Here is a 21,465-nt window from a genome sequence, read left to right on the forward strand (position 1 = left end):
ACATCACAATGATGACTCTGAACCATTCATCATAAAATATACTGTAACGCTTTAGCTAGAATTGAAACTGGTTATATGGCTTAACAAACGAAGAAAAGGAGTGAAGAGAGTTTCTCAAGCCTTGCGCATGCGCACGCCAGTGCCTCAACTCTCGGAAGTTTAGCAGTGATTTAGCAGCTAGCGGCGCAGCGGACGGGGACTCCGTGACTAACTCGCTTTTTTGTGGAGAAAACCGTGGTTTTGGACGGAATATCGTTACCTGCAGTGAAAAAGCGAAGACTTACCATGGATTAAAAGTGTTTTTTGTTTCGCTATGTGCGCAAACACGAGTGTTAGACGTGTTTGAAAGAAGTTGTGATTGTTTTTTGGCGCTCTGGTGGAAAGATGGAGGCTCTGCTCGTGTAGCATCGAGCTAACTGCTGTTTTTACTCGCCTCGTCCCAGAGGACTGTCCGTGGGCTTAGGTCTGCCGAGTCCGGATCCCGAAAGTTTCAAGGACCTATATCAAGCATCATAAAGGCCCTGGTAAATATGACGTCATTGTGTTTCATGTTTACGTAGACTTGTAGAAGAGCTAGCGAGATGCGAGCTAACTTGAGCTAATTATGTGGAACTCCGTGTTAGCTTATTGAAGTTAGCCAAGGGCTAACAACTTAGCATGTCACCAATAACTTTGAATCAAACTCGTCTAACAGCGATCTTTTCTGTAAATCACTTGCATGTAACTAAACCTTGCTTCAAGTTACACCTTCTCACACCTCATCCACGCTGAAGGAATCCGAAGTCGTCAACAATGCATGAAAGTTTTAGGCTTCTGTTATTGGTCTCAGTGAGTCTATGAACGTGTAAATATTCCATCCAGCTCAGAACTGTTTTCTTCACTCACAGTTTTCTGCTTGTATTAAGTGTAAACGCCACGTCGCCCTACCCAGTAAACTGATGGTCTACTGACAAACACGAAAAAAGCAGTCAACGTTAAATTAATGATTTTTATCTGGAATTGCTTAATTGTTTTGACCTGTAAGGAATTCCATTTCTCTAACTGTCAAGAAAAGAGAGGTGGACAAAACATGCAATCTCAGTCTGAGGCTTTTGGAGAAACCAGCATGTCTGCCTGTTTCCATTAGTGTGGAAAAAGTGTTCAGGACTCGGTCTTTTTTTCAACTTACATCCTTGACATCATTAAATGTTCATTAAATTGCTCCGAAAGTGGTTGTTAATTAGAAAAAATGGTTATTTGTAAATGGCTGTATGTGCTTTTAGGTCAGCATTGAGTTAAACCATTTGAGTCTTAAAATGAAATGCCACTATCACAATGTGATGTGCACTATAGAAATAAATCTTTTTGAAAGTGATTTATTTATAACTCCAACAATACAAATTTGACTGTATGAGCAATGTACTCAATCACAACCACTCTGTTTAATCTAACTCCATTGCAGACTCAAAATTGGTCTTCCCAGAAGCATATGCAAATGGAACTCATTCAACAAGAAAGAGTGGGTCAGAACAGGAAAATTAAGCTTTTAATTATTTGACTTAATCCTCTTCACAGCTAGATGATCCGCCTTCACCTCTGACATAACCAACGCTCTTGTGTTTCTCCTTGAAGTACTGACATGCATCAGTTTTCCATCTTTCCTGTACTTTCTGTGACATTTCATCAGTTTCTGATGAATAGTACTGTCTGTGGTTGCCATACATCATGTTGGTTAATGCAACTTTAAGACTGACATCACTGTGGCTCAGGATATCAACATGCACTGGTGTGCTTTAATTTTGTTTATTACATAATTTTGAGTTGACCACATCATATTCAATGTCTCACATGCCACATACATTTACTTGTTTGTATTTTTGCAATGCATTTGTTCAAAAACTCTGCAATTCTGTCAATTTTTAGCCCGTCACAAGAATTTCTCCAATACACGCTGGTAACATGCACTTTAGTGTGCGGTTTTGGCAATATAATTTAGAATAATAAGTTATTTGGTTGGACGAGAGGTCACAATCGCCCTCATGGTTTTGCTCTCAATCACTGTATATTGATCATGTGGTATTTAATACGACTGGCCTCTCACCACATTGTCTGTGTGTGGCTATTGCAGACCTGTGGTCCATGGGCACAGAGTGACCGAGGCATGACCGTCCTTCTCTGGGCTCTGAGGATGGAACCGGAGCGAGTGGAGGCAGGATCTAGGTGATTACTCTCCCGTCTTATCACCTGCCAGTGAGTTGTATGACTGTTGCTTCAATCTTCCGCTGGTTTGTGTCCTGCAGACAGCAGATGGTGCTCTGAAGAAGCCATGGGTAGCTGCTTAAGCTGTCCAGAGAAAGAGTCAATTCCAGATAACCATCAAAGCAAATTCAAGGTGTGTGTTTTTCGCAGTCAGTGTTACAGTGTTACAACCATTTCTATGCTTGTCATCTTATCGTTGAGCTTTGAATCTTAACCTGTTTTGATGCCATAAATGTTCATGTCTAATAGGACTCCTGTGCTGTGTAATCAGTAGCGTGTTGTCGCATGTTGGACCTTGTCATTTGAAGAACAAAATACCGCAATTAGTGTTAATCTGTCATTCTGATATGGGATATATATTGAACTATATCCATTCATCCTTGAGATAATATAAAGTTTCTTTACCTGCCACCACAGCCGTTGTACTGATAAGAGCTTCATCGGTTTCATTAACAATGATGACAACTCTGTGAATCCTCTCGTCTTCTCTCTTCCACGTATATCACATCTAATCGCGAGGTATTCACCACGTGCCCTCAGATCAGATTAGTAGCTACACTGTTGTGCGTCCTCACAATAAGGAAACACATGTAGCAGATTAGCAGCATCAGATGACGAACAGAAACGATGAGGGTTTTAATGGAGTGGGTTTGCAAGTGAGTCCGCTGACAAGGTTGTTGTGGGTGTGCAGGTCATTAATGTGGACGACGATGGGAACGAGCTGGGCTCAGGCGTGATGGAGCTGACCGAAGCCGAGCTTGTCCTCCACACTCATCGCCGCGATGACGTCAGGTGGCCGTACCTGTGTCTGCGTCGCTACGGCTACGATTCCAACCTCTTCTCCTTCGAGAGTGGACGCCGCTGCCAGACCGGACAAGGTACATTAATCCACCTCAATGTTGTTTACGGTTCTGCTTTGTTGTGCTGATGAGCATTCATAGGTAAAGAACTTCCAACAGTTCATGCACATGTTATACATACTGTTCACGAGTCTGTCACTGTACACCCGAGAGAACACAGCGTCAAGTTTGTTGCTGCCTTTGTGTGTGCTACTTCTTTGTTTTGTTTTGTTTGTGTGTTACCTGCAGTGCAGACAACATTTCCTTGTTTTGGAAGTACTATTGATCAGTGAAAGTTTAGAGATCAATTGGCCTCCTGCAGCTGCATAGCTTTTATGGTCAAACTGGCATCAGTAGTTCACTGAAGAGAGTCACTAATCTCTCAGGATGAAGACAAGGTGATACATAGACTTCTATCAGGAAAAGGTTTTCATCTCTTGGGGGACCTTTTTTGCAGTGCCAACACCACATGGAAAATATCATGTCACAGCATTTAATTTTTTTTTTAACTTTTTGAAGGTCTGTCATTGTAATCAGTCAGTTCTGCATTGTGTGTACAATGCCGTTGTGTCGACAATGACATTGTGAGTTTGACAACTTGCATACTCAATGCTCAGTTTCTTTCTTTTAAAACGGTCATACTGAGAAGTATGATAGATTACACTTCAAATTATATTTAAAAAAAAAACAGCTGCAAAATCGACATGCTGTGATCTGTAAATCCATTTGATTTGGGCCCTGTCTTCTGACAATTTTGCAGATTTGTCCAGTCCACTTAAAAAGACAAAAATATTCAGGAAATCCAGCAGAATCAGAGACTGCAGGACTTGCAGTGACGTGTGTTAGACTGCAGGGGGCATATTTGTTGTGAAGACTGTGTGACTGTTTGACTTGTGATGCTTCTTCACTTGATCCCACGCTGTCGTCAGGATGATGAGGCCTGAGGAGGGTCGGAGGGTAAGTGTCAGGCTCGCCGTGTGTCCCCTTCTTGTTGATACCCCGATCAGCCAATACTGATCAGACACAGTATTGATTATCTGTATTAACAGTGGTGTGCGTGTGTAAACAGTGTGGTGTTTTTATTTCCGTCTTCGTCCTCATGGGATCCCTCCTATAGTTGCTGGTGTGTTTTGCACGATTGACTTCAGCGGACCCTGCGTGTGCGGCAGGGTCGACCTGTCAATCACAGGACCAACATGCCTGATAAAATCCAGCCTAACGTGGTCTTCGCTGTGTTTCAGGGATTTTTGCCTTCAAATGTTCCCGAGCTGAGGAAATCTTCAACAAGCTCCAGGAGGTGATGCACAGTCACAGCATCAGTGTGGTGGAGGAGGCGGTGCTGGAGCCTCCCAGCCTTGGTGGACACACTCCTGCAGGTATGGCGCCCCCTGCTTTTATTATGTGGGCACAGTGGCCATGTCATACAGTATTTTAACTTTCCTGTCTCTTGTGTAAAAGCTCTGGGCTACTCTGTTCCCACTGTGCCAAATGGCGTGGGCCGGATCCCGTCAGTTGGAGAACCTTCGTCGCACCCGTCCACCCGACACCCCTCTGTGGCCAGCACCCGCCTCCCGTCTGTGGGGGAGGAGTCCACCCACCCCCTCTTGGTCGGCGATGATGGGGTAAGACTGATCCAGTCAATGTGCTTCTGCTTTCCCTGAATTCCTCAGGTCTCCCGTGTCCTGCTACCGTGAGACTGAACTTGTCTTGTTTCAGGTCCACACGTATGTCAACACCACCGGTCTCCTGGAAGAGCAGCCCAGTCCCCTGACAGTTACCACCCCATTAGAGAGCCCCACGTCCCCCCAGTCTCAGTGTATGCCCACGCCTCCACCCCCTCCTCGAACCCGCATAGAGCCACCGGCACCGGAGCCCCAGGTGTTGGTGGAACCTGAGGGCGTTCGCTTCGTTCTGGGGCCGACACCTGTTCAGAGGCAGCTGATGGAGAAGGAGAAGCGGCAGCAGGAGTCACAGGAGGCTGAAGAGCCACAACAAACTAATGGGCATGTGGAGGAGGCGGAGCCTGCTCCTCCACAAGCCAACGGCTCGTCGACGAACCCAGTCACAGCGCCTCGCCGACACCGCCTACCCCCTCTCACTCCTGACGTGCAGAATGTCAACAACTCTGCGCAGCGCAGAACGGCCCTTCTGGACTATGAGAACCTTCCAGCGCTTCCCCCGGTGTGGGAGGCGCGGAAGCCAAGTTGGGAGGACGAGGACTCGAGCGGACTGAAGACGCCGTCGCTGAACGGCTACAACCACCAGCCGCAGCACGCAGGCCTGCAGCCCTGCTACTCGCACCCGCTGTCGGCAGCGCTGGATCCTTCGCACAACTACGTCAACACAGAGAACGTGACGGCGCCACTCAGCGCCCACAGACCTGACACAGCTCGGCGCCGTGCTGATGGCCCCACGATCTTCAACTTTGATTTCCGCCGGCCACCTCTGCCGGGTCACCTGGAGCCGCCCAAAACACTCAACTACATCGAAGTGGAGATGGACAATAGTGGCGGGAACAAAGGTGCTTCGGACGGCAGCAATCCTCATACGCCGCGCACCCCAACTTCTCCCCTGCCCCCCACGACTCCAACCCGCCGCACTGAGCTCTATGCCCTCATTGACATTGAGCGGACGGCCGCCATGTCCAACCTGCAGAAGGCTCGGCCGCGGGACGACGGTACGTCACGAAAGACTCGACATAACAGCACAGAGCTGCCCAACAAGAGCACGGCGTGACTCCGCCCACTCACCAGGGGTTTTTATACAATTCAATTTTCACATCAGGAAGAGACTCACCTGGTGAGGTCACCTGACTAGTTCTGCGGTCACGTGCGATTGCCGCAGGTGGACGAAAACTTTTGACTCATATGGTCATGATGGCGGCTGCATTCCTCTTCTTCTATGGTACAAATCAGTATTACTGAACATTCCATGTCGCTCCTCTTGGACCACCTCATGCTGCTGTAAGTTCTCGGTACACTACATCCTGTTTCTGTCCGTACTGCCACAATAAAAGTCTCCTACGTTTTTACCTGTGCTTTAGTTTGACTTCTCAGCGGACAACACGGCGTGGTTTGTGTTTTTCGTGTGACACCTGAAAGTACCCGAAGAAATTCAAGTCTGTTTTCCAGTGAAAGCTTATCCCAAAACTGTCCCGCTGGAAGGTCTATTCTTGACCTGGTAGTCATGGAGCGCCAACGGGTCTCTCCTGACGTGTACATCCATCCGGTCTTTCTATGGAGCAGAACTATGACAGCATGACTATGATGACGTCAGTGGTTTTCTCCATGTTGGCTCCACGAACATCCAGATTTGTGTAGTGCAAACACGCGGCGTCACTCGCAGGAGGACGTGTCGACTGTTTTCATTAACATTTAGGGTGGATCATGGAGGGGCGGGAGGGGAGCAAGTGTTGACGGCCGAACTTTCAAGTTTGTGATGGACAGTCCCCTCGGAGGCGAGAGTCGAGGGCTCTTATCAGCCTCCATCAGCTTATGAAAGGCGTCTTCAGTCACAGCAAAGCGTCGCTAGCGTCTCACAGCTTTTTCATTTCCTGTGACAGGAAATTGCGGCGCTGCAGCTGATAGCAGCTTATCAGCGGCACCGAGATCCATCTGACCGGGAATTATGAAGCGGCCGTGTGACGCCTGAATGTCACTCACAGATGGTCGACCAACCGAAACACCACCTGACACACAGAACGCTTGAGAAACTGGTCAGAATATTCTCCCTGATGAAGGAGGCGATGATGATGATGGTGGTAAATAATTGGAGATGTTGATGAACGGGATGATGATGATGGTGATGAGAGTGATGATGAAGGTAACCGCCATTCAGGCAAGTCGTCTTACTGCGTGAAGCCCCTCCTCCCTCTCCTCCTCTCTTCCTCTCTCCTCCTCCTCAGTATTTATTGACACTTGCTCAGGAGGCAGTCAGCTCCTCAGAGCGTGAACTTCAGAACCAGGTATCTGTAGCACCTGTCCGGGCCAGTCTGGATCCCTGGTACTCCTACACCCACTGGTACCCCATGGCCTCGTCCCACGTGGCGAAGAGTCCAGGGCCAGTGCCACCCATGCAGCCCGCCATGATGATGTTCTCCAGCAAGTACTGGGCTCGGCGTGGGATGTCGCTCGACTCGGCCATGTTCGACCGCCAGCACCAGCACCAGAAGCACACCGGCGGGCAGATGGTGAGACCATCATCATCCTCATCCCAGCGCTCCGTTACTTCCTTCTTTGTCGCTGAAAGTTCTCCAACCAAAATGCATGTCCTCTGACCCGGTACTTGTCAGCGGGTCTGGGTCAAGCGTGGACTTGTTGAGACCTTTCTTGTGCCTCCTCAGTCTCGCCGTCCGTCCTTCAGCCCCATCATTGAGAAGCCAGACAGCGATGCCGACGCCGGCAGGACCGCCGTGGTCTTCTCTCTGAAGAATGAGGTGGGAGGTCTGGTGAGAGCCCTTAGGCTCTTCCAGGTGAGTGATCATTGAGCCAGTGTCTCAGTCATCAGTAATTGTTCATTTATCTTTGAATAGAATTGTCGGTTGTTAATAACTGATCAGATTGATTGATCGATAAGTAGGAAATTATGTCCTTTTGATTGAAGATTGATAATCAACAATCATGATCGAACATGGTTAGTGGCTGATCAGAGAGTGATGGTCGAATGAATACACTTTGTTTTTGACCAGTGATTCTTTATCGGTTCACTATTGATCATCAAAGACAAATAGGATGGATGGATGGATGGCTAAATGGATTGATAGATAGATGGATGGATGGAAACATAGTTAGATAGATGATGGATGGATAGATGGATGGATGGAAACATAGTTAGATAGATGATGGATGGATAGATGATGGATGGATTGATAGATAGATGGATGGATGGTTAAATGGATGATGGGTGGATGTTAGATAGATGGATGATGGATGGATGGATGGATAGATGGATTGATAGATAGATGGATGGATGGATAGATGATGGATGGCTGGATGGATAGATGTTAGATGATGATGGATGAAAGGATAGATGGGTGGACGGATGGATAGATGGATAAATGGATTGATGTTAGATGGATAGATGATAGATGATGGATGGATGGATGGATAAATGGATATATGTTAGATAGATGTTAAATAGATGATGGATGGATGGATGTTAGATGGTTAGATGATGGATGGATAGGTGGTTAGAAAGATATAAGATGTGTCTACATGACAGGAGAGGAGAGTGAACCTGAACCACATCGAGTCCCGGGTGTCGAAGCGAGTCACCAATGAGGTGGAGATCTTCGCCGACTGCAACTGCAGCCAGAAGGAGTTCAATGAGCTCCTGCAGCAACTGAAAGATCACGTCAACATCATCTCCTACAACACGCCCGCACATGTGTGGGCCGCCGAGGCGGGTGAGGCCACGTGACTGCTGCAGCCGCATCCAACCCGCTCACCTCTGACTTGGTTGCAGACGGCGACGACGTGCCCTGGTTCCCCATGAAGATCTCTGAGCTGGACCAGTGCTCCCACAGAGTTCTGATGTACGGGTCGGAGCTGGACGCAGATCATCCGGTAAAATCCCGAATGACGGAGTCACGTCCAGCGTGCTCCACCAGGGGACAGGTCACATGACATGCTGCCATCTCTTGCAGGGCTTCAAAGACGAAGTCTATCGGCAAAGGAGGAAGTACTTTGTGGAAGTCGCCATGAACTACAAATTGTACGTCTTTTGTTGATGACCTCAGCACTTCATTGTGGTTGGCCAGTTGGTGATGCTGTTCTTCCGTGCCCCAGTGGACAGCCCATACCTCGGATCGAGTACACCGTGGAGGAGGTCCAGACCTGGGGCGTGGTCTTCAGGGAGTTGACCAAGCTGTACCCCACTCATGCCTGCAAGGAGTACCTAAAGAACCTCCCACTGCTGACCAAGCACTGCGGTTACCGAGAGGACAACATCCCACAGCTGGAGGACGTCTCGCTCTTCCTCCGAGGTACTACCAGGCGGAGTCTTGTGCCCTCTGGCCAGCTTGTTCGTGGGTCTTAGGTGGGTGGGGGGTTCTGTAGGTGAGTGGACAGTAGGTGAGCTACATGAAATTTTCAGGGACCATCTTGAAGAATTCTCCAAACTAGTCTGTGAATCTGGTCTGACTGAAGGTCCAGTCAGATGGGGCCTGGGGTTTGACGTCCTATGGACTTTGCTGCGATAAGTCTGAAACTAAAGTTTGGGGCTCTGACTAAAAGGTTGGGATGGGAGCTTGTTGGGGTTCACGGGTGCCTCCTGAAGAGGGTGGCACCTCTGTTCTCTGGGTACCAAACCTCAGTCCAGTTTGTGTCCGGCCACAGAGCGGTCAGGCTTCACGGTGCGACCAGTGGCAGGCTACCTGTCTCCCCGGGACTTCCTGGCTGGCTTGGCCTACAGAGTCTTTAACTGCACCCAGTACGTCCGTCACAGCACCGACCCGCTTTACACTCCAGAACCGTAAGCACCGTCGTCCTCATCTGATCCACTGCACTTTCCTGCCCTGACCTGTGGCGACGTCCTGCAGGGACACGTGTCACGAGCTGCTGGGTCACGTCCCCCTGCTGGCCGACCCAAAGTTCGCCCAGTTCTCCCAGGAGATCGGACTGGCCTCGCTGGGAGCCACGGACGAGGACGTCCAGAAACTGGCCACGGTGTGTTGTGGGGTCTTCTGAAGTGACTGTAGGTCACTGGTTCTGCGATGGTTAAATCAACACCATCTGTCCTCCACAGTGTTATTTCTTCACCATTGAGTTTGGACTCTGCAAACAGGAAGGTCAGCTGAGAGCCTACGGAGCCGGTCTGCTGTCGTCCATCGGCGAGCTGAGGGTGACGCACACTCACACACCTATTGCTTTAACTGACTTGTGGGGACCTCGCATGGACATAACCCTTTCCCCAGACTCTCCCCCTAAACCTAGCCATTAAAAACTTAACCAGGACTCTGAACCAAATTGAAACCGAATTACAATGGCAATGACAATATTTTGTCTTTTTCTGTTCTATTTTTATTCATTTATATCTGTGTCAATAGTAATCATCAATAATAATAATAATAATAATGTAAATACACACACACAATCAAGATCTCGGCTGTGTGCGAAAAACTATTTACAAAAAAATGGATAAAAATAGAAAAAGAAAAGAAATGAGAAAAATGTAAAATTATAAATAAATAAATTATAAATAATGAATAAATAAATTAAAACAGTAAATAACGGTCATTTGTTCTCCAAGTCCAAAGTCTGTCTTGAATATATAGGTGCATATAATAAGCATGAAGTTGCAAAGGTTATTTCATGTTTTTGTCCTCAACTGGTGTTACCCCCAGGTGGCAGGCTGTCCCCAGTCTACTGGATAATATTCTAAATATTGTCCCCAGTTTTGGCTTAAACATGAAGACACACACACGCTGAGTGAGATATGCATAACGGTGTTTGTGTTTCCAGCACGCGCTGTCGGACCAGGCGTGCGTGAGGATGTTCGAACCCAAGACCACCTGCACTCAGGAGTGTCTCATCACCACCTTCCAGGAAGTGTACTTCGTCTCTGAGAGCTTTGAAGAGGCCAAAGAGAAGATGAGGTGAGCTAGCTAGCTAGCGTGCGCCTCTGGCGGCAGACTGGAGTGGTTAGCTCCACTTCAACTCGGAGGTCGACTCGTGAAACTGGTTCCAGTTAAACAGCCACGAAGGTCTTTCCTGTCAGACCAGATCTCGGCTGCAATCTCAGTGAAACCAGCCTGAGCTGCATCTCCAGACCAGCTGAGGAGTGAGAGCAGGTGAAGTTGATATGAGGTCCTCCAATGTTTCTGGGTTTAGAATGAGTTATAGCCCGCACAAATGTGACGTCCAGGAAAAGGTCTACCGCCTCAGCAGCTCTGGAGTCAACGGGAGTCCTCCTCCTCCTCCTCCTCTTCTTCTTTCTCTTTGGGCTTCTCCCTTCAGAGGTGGCCACAGCGGATCATCTTCCTCCATCTCACCCCGTCCTCTGCTTCCTTGCTGTCAAACCTACAAACCTCATGTCCTCCTTCACCACCTCCATCAATCCCCTCTTTGGTCTTCCTCTCCACCTTCTGCCTGGCAGTTCCAACCTCAACATCTTCATCTACCAATGTACTGGCTCTCTCTCTCTCCTCTGTACATGTCCAAACCATCTCCATCCAGCCTCTCTGACTTGGTCTCCTAAACACCTGAGCACATGTGCTGTCCCTCTGATCCTATCATCATCCTGCTCACTCTCAGAGAGAAGCTCAGCATCTTCATCTCTGCTACCTCCAGCTCTGCCTCCTGTCTTTTCCTCAGTGCCACTGTTTCCAAACCATACAACATTGCTGGCCTCACCACCCTTTTGGACACTTTCCCTTTCATCCTTGCCGACACCCTTCTATCACACTTGATGCTTTTCTCCAATGATTCCATCCTGCATGCACCCGCTTCTTCACCTCTTTCTCACACTCTCCATCACCCTGGACAGTTGAGACTCAATACTTCAAACCCTCCACCTTCTTTATCTCTGCATCCTGTAACTTCACCTGTCCACTTGACTCCCTCTCAGTCACACACATGTATTCCCTCTTACTGCAGCTAACCTTCATTCCTCTCCTTTCTATGACAAAATTTTGGAATTTGTCCATCTTTCATCAAATTTCCTCCAGTTTTTCACAATTTTCCTGATTAATTTTTGTCATTGTAACCTCCACCTGAGCCTGTATTGGACAATATTCTTAGTAGCTTTGGGTATCGACATGCTTTGTTGGTTATCACGTGATTTTCAAGACTCAAGTCCACTTTTTGAGTGTGACATTTTGCAAGGCGACTCATGTGTCCACTGGGTGTTGCTGTTGTCTCCTCCGACAGAGAGTTTGCAAAGACGATCAAGCGTCCGTTCTCGGTCTACTACAATCCGTACACGCAGAGCATCGACCTGCTGAAGGACACGCGCAGCATCGAGAATGTGGTGCAGGACCTTCGCTGTGACCTCACCACCGTCTGCGATGCCCTCAGCAAGATGAACACCTACATGGGCATCTGATCCCGAACGCTTCCACTGTCGCTGCCGCCGCCGCTGCTTCCGTCCTGGATGATGTCGTCGCTCAGATCTCGGCTCCTCATTGGTTTTACTGTGGCTATTGATTTGTCCATCATCAAGTTAATAAAATGAAAGTGATGAGTCTGCAGTCCTGACTACACCACCGGACGAGGTCAGAAAACACCTCCTGTCTCTGCACCCCAGCACTGGAGCAAAAAAGAAGATCAACTGACAGTTTGAAGATAAAGAAAATGTAGACACAATCGTGGAATTGTGTGTTTAAGTCTAAGAAAAAGGAATACTTCGCTAGTTCGTTGAAGAAGTGGACTCCAACTACAAGACCGTTTATTTAAAAATGAGGCTTGAGTTGGAGTCTTTTGGCCACCAGGGGGCTCTAAATCTCTATCCATACTCGTAATAACCGAAATGTAATGACCTTTTTTAAAGTTAGTGATATTTTAAGACGCAAAAAATAAAAACAGCAATAAATAGTCCACTTACAATTACAGCAAACAATCCACATAGAAAACAAATAATTTAATGAATTAAGAATATTTAAGGAGACTGGAATTCATTGACTAACATTTATATCCTGTTCATGGTTAAAATAAAAGATTAGTAAGATTAATAAAAGATTAATAAAAACTAAACTAAAAAGGATTAATAATAATAAAAAATAAGATTAATAAAAGATTGGCTAAAAAGTACTTCCGCATTCCGCATGTACTTTAATAATTAACTGTAGCATGAAATATTTCTGAAGCCTCCTGCGGCAATGACGTCACCGGTCTGGACTGGACTCCTCTCCCCGGTCCCTGGTGTTTTGAGAGGCGTCGCTGCCTGGCTGCGCGTCGGTGAGTCCCCTGGGGAAACACACATGAACCTTTGAGATTGTCCTCTGTTTCCTGTCGCCACACAGTAAAACGTTTCACAAACCCTTTGGACTAAATCAAATACAGTCCACATCATGTGCCTGACAAAATTCCTACTCATCTGAACAGGAAATTACAATATAAATTCTTAATTAATTATTATCCATATTTATTTCATAAGCTTCATCACTCTTTTTATGCTAATGCCTTGTGGACGTCTGTGATGTTTGTTTGGCTGCTGTGACATGTTGAATCTCCCCACTGTGGGACTAACAAATCTAAAGATATTTGTTTATATGTTGTGGGTATTCATTTATTGATTTATTGTCTGGTGTTGTTTGTTGGGCTTCAAACTGACGTCGCTTATTTAAGAGCAAAAAGCCCTTGACCCATGAGTTTTATACATGAATAAGGTCTTTAACACAAAAGAAAGTGCTGATGATTTTAACTCTCATTATTTCATTATATTTAATTCGTTCACTTTTTTCATTCGATAACAAATACGAGTTTTCTTTCTTTTTTTTTTTTTTAAGTATATTTACAAATGTGAACGCAAGCCGTTTCACTTTGAAGGGCGAATTAGTTCAACATCCGGTTTCGGTCCCGCCGCTTGACGTCGCTGCTCCGCTTGCGCTTTCACCTCGGGTGTGTTCGGTCCCGCGGACTCTTCCACTCTCTGTCACGGACAACAGGCTCAGCGGCCACTCCGACTCACCCTCCAGCACACGCCGCCTCCACAGTTCCGCTGCCCGGCTGCCGACTGAACAAAGACTCGGAGAAGAAGACTGGAACTGCGCCGCCCGCGTTCATGCTGCAGCCCACGCAGGTGAGTGAGTGCGGGTCCGGGGGGTCGTGGGGTCACCGCTCCAGTGTGAGTTCTCCTTTTGATGAGAAACCCCCTGAGGACATGTGACGACAGCACGGTCCCGAGAACTGAAGTGGAGCCCGGACATTTCATGTGCAGGAGCTTTTTAACGATGGAGTTTCGTGAGCAGCGGGAATGATGGGATGAGTTCGGAGGAGGAAAGTTGGACTGATGAAGACGGTGGTGGAGCAGATCTCAATTGAAATCCCGTCTGCAACTTGATTGATACCAACATGACACGGTCACAGCGTTTTGGTCCTTTTTGTAGTTGTATTTATTTAGTGATTTCACTAAATAAATCCAACATCACCCCGATCCAACATCAGAGCTCCGTTTTATTATTATTATTATTGATATTTTTTAAAACGGCAGTTTGAGGTAAGGAAGTCAGAAAAAGGCCAACTGGAAAATCCTGTCCTGAAAAGCGACCGGCTCCTGTGAAGGTTCAAACTGACCATCAAAATGTATCAAATCCTACACAGATACAGCTCATACGTACAAGATAGGTCACATACCTGAAGCAGCTTCATCTCATCAGCAAATGAACACGCCCTCTCAATTATTTAAGATTCTTCCAGTGAAATTTATTTGACATGAAAGAACGTGCAGAATATTAAAACTTTAGTATGATGTCAAGCTTCTCACTCGCAGCAACGCTGCAGGGAAGCTCTTACTTTACACACATTTCGTGTCCCAACTGACCCACATGCACGTACACTTACGCCCAAATTCATTCATACCCCTGTCAACAGTTCCTTCTTTTTTTCAGTCGCACATTAGTATATCGCTTCAGATTTTACTTAAGTAGGACACACAAGAAAAAAACTGTAAATAAACATCTTCGACGGGGTAAAAACAAAAAAATCACACTGTCCAAAATTATTCATACGCTGCCTCAATACTCAGTTGTTTTTTTATCACAACCTCCAAATGATTTTTATAATTGCTCACAAGCTTCTTCCATGTATCGACAGGAATTGTGGACCATTCCTCCTGTACAAATGTTTCCAGACCTTTGAGCTTGGGGGGGTTTCCGTGCTGCCACCCGTTTCTTGAGCTCCATCCAAAGGTCCTCGACGGGGTTTAAATCAGGACTTTGACTTGGCCACTTCATAACTTTAATATCACTGTCCCGGGACCATTTCTTCACCACCTTGGCCGTATGCTTTGGATCATTGTCCTGCTGAGAGGTCCAATGCTCCGCCAGGTTCAGGTTCTTTGCTGCCTTCTTAGGATTTCCTGAAGAATCTTGATGTGCTGCTCTTTTCTCATGATTCCTTCCACTTTAACCAAGCTGCCAGGTCCATTGGCAGAAAAGCAGCCCCACAGCATTATGGTTCCATGTTGAACAGTAGGGAGTGTGTTCTTTGGTTTAAAGGCATCACCCTTCTTTCTCCAGATGAAAGCCATGTCTCCGTGCCCAAAAAGCTCCATCTTTGCTTCATCCGACCACAGAGGAGAGGACCAGTAGCTTTGATCTTTCTTTGCGTGTGTCTTTGCAAAGGTCAGACTAACTTTTACATGTCTTGGTGGACGACTTTAGTGCAGTACCCGCTGGAGTGTCTGCCTTGATAGAGTCACAGCACTCGAACGCAGTTCCCTCAGAACAGCCTTAGTAGTAGTTGTTGGATTATTTTCAACATCCCACTTGATCTTTCTACCAAGCTGAGGTGAGATTATTGACTTCCGTCCACGTCCTTTGAGAAAACTGGTTAAAAAACAAAATGCAAACTCTCCGTCCGTCACGACAGTTTGTTTGAATATCCTGTGGATGTGGTGTCATGTTTGTAAGGCAGATTTCAGCCCTGCTACGTGGCTGCGAACTGTGGAATCCACAGTCTCAATACGTTCAGGAAGTCATGTAATTTTTAAGTTCTTGGCCACATAAGATGATATGGCGGGCAGGATTTGGCTCCTGGGCCTTGAGTTTCCCACGCATGCTGTACACTGTATGTAGACTTCGCATCACAATTGAAGCGTCACCATCGCGACACTGAGGATCCTCACTTTGTGCTTGACCCCACCGATGAGGAAAGGGACCGACTAAAGGGCAAACCTCTGAGACACGGGTCAGACAGTCCAGATAATCTGGATGAACCGGTCCTGCTTGGTCATCAGACGCTGCTGTCAATGCTGGAGTCACGACATTTTTTGTTTTTCCAAATTGCAGCTTTTGCTATTTGAAAATCGCACTCTGTTACATCACAAAGTGCATTTGAATCGAAAAAAATCGTTCATGCCTCATAGACAGTAATATCCCCTTTGTTTGCCTTGTTAATTTCCACATTCATTCAGAATGACGGCACTCCCCTTCTTCTATATTCATCTTGTATGAAGGCTTTTGTCTTCAGTAAAATGATGTAGAAGTGGTGATTCCAACCATCACAGTCCTCCACAGCAAACAGCTTTTTCAACCCTGATGCCGGGCCTTTCTGCGGTCACATGACGGCCCAGAAAACCAGCTAAGCTTGGACTTCAAAATGCATGTAAACAGCTTAGTCCGTCTACAAATTTGAATTTCTCTTGGTCAGACTACAGGACCTGGATCATGCGGGGAATAGCTGGACTAAGCTAGCATGTAGCTGAGTAGCTGGACCATGAGCTAGCAGAAGTAAACAAACTTCTCCACTTATGACGGTCTGATGGTGTCTAATAACTTTCTATACAATGGAGAAGTCGTGTGTCTAGCCTGATGCAGTGTTGTCTGTCCTTGGTCTGAGCCCATGTCTGCGGTGATCACATGACAAACCTGACATCAGCTGTGTTTTGGAACTGGCCACCACCATGATCTGCAGATTTGTCTCACACTTCCTTCACTCAGGTTGTTTTTATAAACTGCGACTCGTCAGTTACACCACATTTATCATTCTTGTGATACTTAGACAACATTACCCCCAGAATATTTGATTTCATTCTGAAAGTTGCGGCGAAGGAAGCATGTTTGGCGATGATGGTGACAGCGTTGAACCGTCGCTTGCTGACTCTGGCCCTCTGAAGTGAAACTAGCTCATCTGTCTACACAGTTTAATATAACAGTCTGAAACGGCTCCTCGCTACCTGTCAGCTTCCATGGCTCTTCCTCTTCGCTCAGAGGAACCAGAAGGACTGAAGAGCTCACAGCGCCACCCCTCCTCATGGAGGGGAACTACTCATAGCTCGATTTTTAATGCATGTAAACTGGGAGAACATGACTCAACCAGACTCGGCTGCTCACTCGGGCCACTCTCTGCATGGAAAGGCAGAGTCTGAGTTGATCTGTGAGGATGGGGCCTGGTGGTTCTTCTTCACTTCCTCGCACAGAGTCAAGGATGAGCTGCGGTGTGAACTCTGAATAATTTCTCGACTATCCGCTAAAAATAACAGACACACTTGTTTGCATCTGCCTCCTTGTGTGGACCTCTCATTGCCTTAACCCTTCCCCCAGCCTCTCCCCCTAAACCTAAACATCCAAAATATATGGCTAATCTTAACCAGGACTCTGAACCAAACTGAAACCCAGTTATTATTTTGAAGTTTTAATGCAGCCTCCAGCGCTGCATGTTGATGTGTTGAGGCTTTCAAAGTCGACCCAAAAGTCCACTTTCCCCTCGTCCATGTACTTCGCCATGGCGGTGAGGTTGGGTGACATTTCTGCACCATCATCATCAGAACAAAAATCCTGATTAAAAAAGCCCTGTTTTTCAGCTTCTCTCTGATGCAGGGCCCCGGGGGAGAGTCATGGGCTTCAGTTTCAGGGGCCCCTTGAGGGAAGCAATCTGACTCGGCTCATTGTTGTCGTCCAACCTCAAACAAGACCAACTTTGCCAACCAGCCGTCAGATTTTCTTTATTATTTTTTTGGCGTCCCACTTTTAGGTCTCTATCATCTTGGGCCCCGGCGTCTCCACGGTACCACAGATTATCCACGCTGACCCACATATGGATTTCCCTGAATAAATACATGACTCTCAAGGGGCCCTGGGAAATCACGTCTGACCTCACGTGACCCCGGCTGAGGAGCCGTGCTGCTAATGAGCCCTCACTCTGATTCCCTTTTTTTCGACCTTGTTTTTTGTTTTATTTTCCAGTGGTCAGGAAGTGAGGCCGAACGTGTCTGGAGGATTATTCCTGATGAACTGATCATTGATTGTGTTTACTGGAAGATCATCCCAGTCGTAATCCGATCTTGCAGTGGCGCTGTTATTAACCTTTGACCTCTCTGAGCCTGGAGTTCTGCTGCGAGACCTTTTTTTTAATATTGTGGGATTATTTTATGAGACAATTATCAAGAGTGAAAGGACTGAACTGGACTCATCTGACAGTGGCTGAGGGAAACAAAGGCTCTGTGCAGATCAGACCCCTGGGACCATGTGTTGGATGCTTCCCAAAAACCAGGTTCCTATGTGGTCTGGATCAGGGTACAGGCGGGGGACGCCATGGACAGGACTTCTGGACTCATACACGTGGAGTAGTCAGTTTGGATGATGGGAGGAAACCGGAGTTCCCAAGGGAGTGTAGCGTGAGGAGCACAGACTTGCCCCACAGTGAGGACGCAGGTTCCCACCAGGCGCAGAGCTGGATTTGAGCCCGGTACCTCCAGCAGCAGGAGAGACCAGACTTCCCTGGTGCTGGTGGGTTTGGACCTCCTGTGTGGACGGGGCTCTGGATCAGACTAGCCGGCTTTCATCAGCAGATGAGGGATTAATACGCCGAGCTTTTATTGTGGCGGAGGAGGTGGCTTAACCACTTCAGAGGATTTTCAGATTAAACTCCTGATTGTATTAACATTTCGGGTGGAGGTGATTGACGTCCAGGAGTTGGAGGCTTCCGTGAGTCTATGGAGGTGACAGTCATGTGATTGCATTCCGTGGAAGCAGATGCTTCAGTCCACGCGTCCTGACATGTTCCTCTCCTCCCCATCATCGCCTCAGTTGAGGCGTTTCCATGGTGACGGGAGGGGAGGGTGGGACAGCCAGATGAAGTCCAGGTCATGTGACCTTCGAACGCTGGGATTGACCTTCGCCGGGGTAGAAACTGCGCAGACAATGGGCAAGGGATTGTGGGAGATGACATGCTCAGATGACAGAAAAGTGTAGGTCAATTTCCGAACTAACCGCAGTTCCTTGTGTGTCCCGTAGGTGGAGCTTACCTCGGCTGAGTTGGCCCGCAGCGATGTGGTCATCATGCTCCGCCCAGCGCTCAGTTTGGATGTTTGTCCTGCTGGGCGCGACGTCGCTGCTGCTGGTGTGTATGCAGGCGCGCATGGCGCTGCAGATCTCAGGTCAGTCCTGACTTCCTCTGTCAAAAAATATTTTTACTGTTATTTATCTGAACCAGAAAAGCACTCAGTGAGCGCTGACCTCCACCGAGCTGCTTATTTCCAACCTTTTTGAGATTTTGCTTTCTACCCAAAACCCAACAGGAAGTGAAGAAGAGAGTTGCTTCTCTCTCAGCTATATGTCATCATCACTTCGTGTCCCATTGTCAACAATTTAAATCTGTTCTTCAGGGTTATTAAAAAAAACAAAAAAAAACAAAAACAGAATGGCTCTTTTATATAGTGGCGGCCGGCTGTGCTTGACACTAACAACTTTTGTCCAAGCGTTGGGTGAAGGTGGGAAGTGGGTGACTGTATACCTGATCCCACCAGTAGGGGGCGGCAGCATTGTGACATTTGCATAATGGACCTAAAGAAATAATCAATGAAATGTGATCACTGAGGAAGTAGAGATCAATAAGTGAACAACGCTCACATGTCGGCCGACACACCTGCCATAAACACAGCTGGCTCCAGTCACATGACTGACTCACCATGGCAACAGTAACCTCCGGTGTGGTGAAGCGAAACGGCGTCCGACTCAACTCAATTCCGTCTGGGTGATCCACACCCACCAACAGGCCCATCGGGAGAGAGCAAACACATTCACAGCTGTTGGACGCTGCTGAATCAGGCTTCTGCAGGGGAGGTGGAGGTGTCGGGTTTCGGCATGCAAACACAAGGCTGTTTATAAATAAAGACGTTGAGGACCCTGGTCAGACCTGGATCTGCTCATGGTCTCTGTTTAAGTGTGACCCGGGTCCTCACGCTCCTGAACTCCTGCCCCCTGCTGCAAACTCTCGGTTCTAAATAGGTGTTTGTCCACGTGTTTTCAGGCCTGAAGATCCGCCTGAGTCAAAGTGGACCTGCGGACCGGGTGAGTCCAGCCCTTTCTGATGTTGAAGATGAAGATATTTTATTCCTGCTTTAATATTAACTTGCAGTTAATATTAATGTTTTGCAGTTAATATTAGTGTTTTGGAAATCATCTCAGGAAGTGACATCACCGGTCTGTCTTCTGCCCTTGTGACCCACAGATATCTGCTGCCGCTCGACCAGATGAGGCCACCACCGTCCAGCCAGCGACCACAAGTGACCTTCCACAGACCAGCCAGACATTGCCTGATGCCCCTGGTGGTGACGCAGAGAAGCTACAGGAGTGGGAGCTGGAGTCCCGGCGCCATCTGATCCGCAGCGTCTGCACCAAGCTGGGTTACCCGGACGTGCCGGTCCTGAGGCATCACGTGTCTCGGGTGTTCGTGGAGAACCGATACAAGCTGCTGTACTGCGAAGTGCCAAAGGCCGGCTGCTCCAACTGGAAGCGGGTGCTGATGGTGCTGGGGGGCAGCGCCGCCTCCGCCCGGCTCATCCCTCACGACGAGGTGCACTACGGCAACCACCTGCAGCAGCTGGACAGCTATCCCCGTGACGCCATCACCAACAAGCTCCGCTCCTACACCAAGGTCCTGTTCGTCCGCGAGCCTTTCCAGCGCCTCGTCTCCGCCTTCAGGGACAAATTCGAGAACCCGAACCCGTACTACCACTCTGTGTTCGGACGGGCCATCATCTCCAGGTACCGAGCCAACGCCACGCAGGCTGCTCGGAGCAGCGGCGACGGCGTCACCTTCAGGGAATTTGTTCAGTACTTGCTGGACCTGCGGCGGCCGGCCTGGATGGACAGCCACTGGCAGCCCGTGGCTCACCTCTGCAACCCCTGTCTCCTCAAGTACGACTTCATCGGGAAGTTCGAGCGACTCGAGGAGGAGGCCAATCTCCTCCTGCGCGACATCGGGGCGCCGGCCACCCTCACCTTTCCACACTTGAAAGACCGCGACCCGCTGGCTGCGAGGACGTCGGCGGCCATCACGCACTCTTACTTAAACAAACTGAATGCCACAGAGAGACAAAAGCTCTACGAGTTGTACTACCTGGACTACCTGATGTTCAACTACACCAAACCCTTCTAGGACCTCAGCTGAACTCCTGAGGCCTGCCTGGTTCGGAGTGGACTTCTATTGGCCTTAATATTTCGCAAATAGCTGCAGGTTTTGGAAAACAATTCCTGGGGCATGACGTCAATCATTGACCCGTAGCCTTTTCCATTTGTGTCTTGTCTCCCTCCGGTGTTGGTTTTTGGAACTACAATACTGATTGCTATTCTTCCAGGAAAAATAAATAAATAAATATGCTTCTCATTATTATCTTAAATGTTCACCAAGATCAAATGTGTCGATGATGAATCGACATTGAAGCTGCGTATCATGTCCAGAATGTCCAGGTTGAGTGATTTGGAACAACATGCAATAATGAATAAAAC

General features: G+C 47.7%; 3 protein-coding genes across 6 annotated transcripts; all 3 read left to right on the top strand.

Moving 5' to 3' along the window:
* The first annotated feature begins 161 nt into the window (after window positions 1-161).
* On the top strand, window positions 162-6,093 carry LOC128770730 (fibroblast growth factor receptor substrate 2-like). Of its 2 annotated transcripts, XM_053885547.1 has the most exons (7): window positions 162-524; window positions 2,108-2,199; window positions 2,280-2,371; window positions 2,930-3,116; window positions 4,319-4,453; window positions 4,536-4,699; window positions 4,794-6,093. In XM_053885547.1, the coding sequence occupies exons 3-7, from the start codon at window positions 2,306-2,308 to the stop codon at window positions 5,811-5,813; spliced, it is 1,572 nt and encodes a 523-aa protein (XP_053741522.1). In that variant the 5' UTR covers window positions 162-524; window positions 2,108-2,199; window positions 2,280-2,305; the 3' UTR covers window positions 5,814-6,093. The 2 variants fall into 2 exon arrangements, with proteins under 2 accessions (XP_053741522.1, XP_053741523.1); XM_053885548.1 differs by lacking the exons at window positions 162-524; window positions 2,108-2,199; window positions 2,280-2,371 and adding an exon at window positions 4,007-4,034 and having other exon boundaries at window positions 2,972-3,116.
* A 1,041-nt stretch (window positions 6,094-7,134) lies between these two features.
* tph2 (tryptophan hydroxylase 2 (tryptophan 5-monooxygenase)) lies at window positions 7,135-12,208 on the top strand. Its single transcript, XM_053885240.1, has 11 exons — window positions 7,135-7,266; window positions 7,420-7,548; window positions 8,298-8,481; window positions 8,541-8,641; window positions 8,722-8,789; window positions 8,864-9,060; window positions 9,413-9,548; window positions 9,616-9,742; window positions 9,822-9,917; window positions 10,538-10,671; window positions 11,945-12,208. The coding sequence occupies exons 1-11, from the start codon at window positions 7,150-7,152 to the stop codon at window positions 12,117-12,119; spliced, it is 1,464 nt and encodes a 487-aa protein (XP_053741215.1). The 5' UTR covers window positions 7,135-7,149; the 3' UTR covers window positions 12,120-12,208.
* Window positions 12,209-12,949: 741 nt separating this feature from the next.
* On the top strand, window positions 12,950-21,426 carry LOC128771360 (carbohydrate sulfotransferase 8-like). 3 transcript variants are annotated; one of them, XM_053886746.1, is made up of 4 exons: window positions 12,950-13,814; window positions 18,970-19,112; window positions 19,985-20,025; window positions 20,186-21,426. In XM_053886746.1, exons 2-4 carry the CDS (start codon window positions 19,004-19,006, stop codon window positions 21,113-21,115), a joined length of 1,080 nt encoding a protein of 359 aa, XP_053742721.1. In that variant the 5' UTR covers window positions 12,950-13,814; window positions 18,970-19,003; the 3' UTR covers window positions 21,116-21,426. The 3 variants fall into 3 exon arrangements, with proteins under 3 accessions (XP_053742721.1, XP_053742720.1, XP_053742722.1); XM_053886745.1 differs by lacking the exon at window positions 12,950-13,814 and adding an exon at window positions 15,214-15,523 and having other exon boundaries at window positions 20,186-21,425; XM_053886747.1 differs by lacking the exon at window positions 12,950-13,814 and adding an exon at window positions 15,218-15,357.
* Window positions 21,427-21,465: the final 39 nt, after the last annotated feature.

Source organism: Synchiropus splendidus, chromosome 14 (assembly GCF_027744825.2).
Source record: "Synchiropus splendidus isolate RoL2022-P1 chromosome 14, RoL_Sspl_1.0, whole genome shotgun sequence".
Taxonomy (NCBI): domain Eukaryota; kingdom Metazoa; phylum Chordata; class Actinopteri; order Syngnathiformes; family Callionymidae; genus Synchiropus; species Synchiropus splendidus.

Coding starts and splice junctions, on each gene's coding strand:
- LOC128770730 (XM_053885547.1), top strand. CDS start 2,306: ATGGGTAGCTGCTTAAGCTGTCCAGAGAAAGAGTCAATTCCAGATAAC. Junction 2,372..2,929: donor ACCATCAAAGCAAATTCAAG/GTGTGTGTTTTT, acceptor GTGGGTGTGCAG/GTCATTAATGTGGACGACGA. Junction 3,117..4,318: donor CCGCTGCCAGACCGGACAAG/GTACATTAATCC, acceptor GCTGTGTTTCAG/GGATTTTTGCCTTCAAATGT.
- LOC128771360 (XM_053886746.1), top strand. CDS start 19,004: ATGTGGTCATCATGCTCCGCCCAGCGCTCAGTTTGGATGTTTGTCCTG. Junction 19,113..19,984: donor CATGGCGCTGCAGATCTCAG/GTCAGTCCTGAC, acceptor ACGTGTTTTCAG/GCCTGAAGATCCGCCTGAGT. Junction 20,026..20,185: donor AAAGTGGACCTGCGGACCGG/GTGAGTCCAGCC, acceptor TGTGACCCACAG/ATATCTGCTGCCGCTCGACC.
- tph2 (XM_053885240.1), top strand. CDS start 7,150: ATGCAGCCCGCCATGATGATGTTCTCCAGCAAGTACTGGGCTCGGCGT. Junction 8,482..8,540: donor TGTGTGGGCCGCCGAGGCGG/GTGAGGCCACGT, acceptor ACTTGGTTGCAG/ACGGCGACGACGTGCCCTGG. Junction 9,061..9,412: donor CGTCTCGCTCTTCCTCCGAG/GTACTACCAGGC, acceptor GTCCGGCCACAG/AGCGGTCAGGCTTCACGGTG.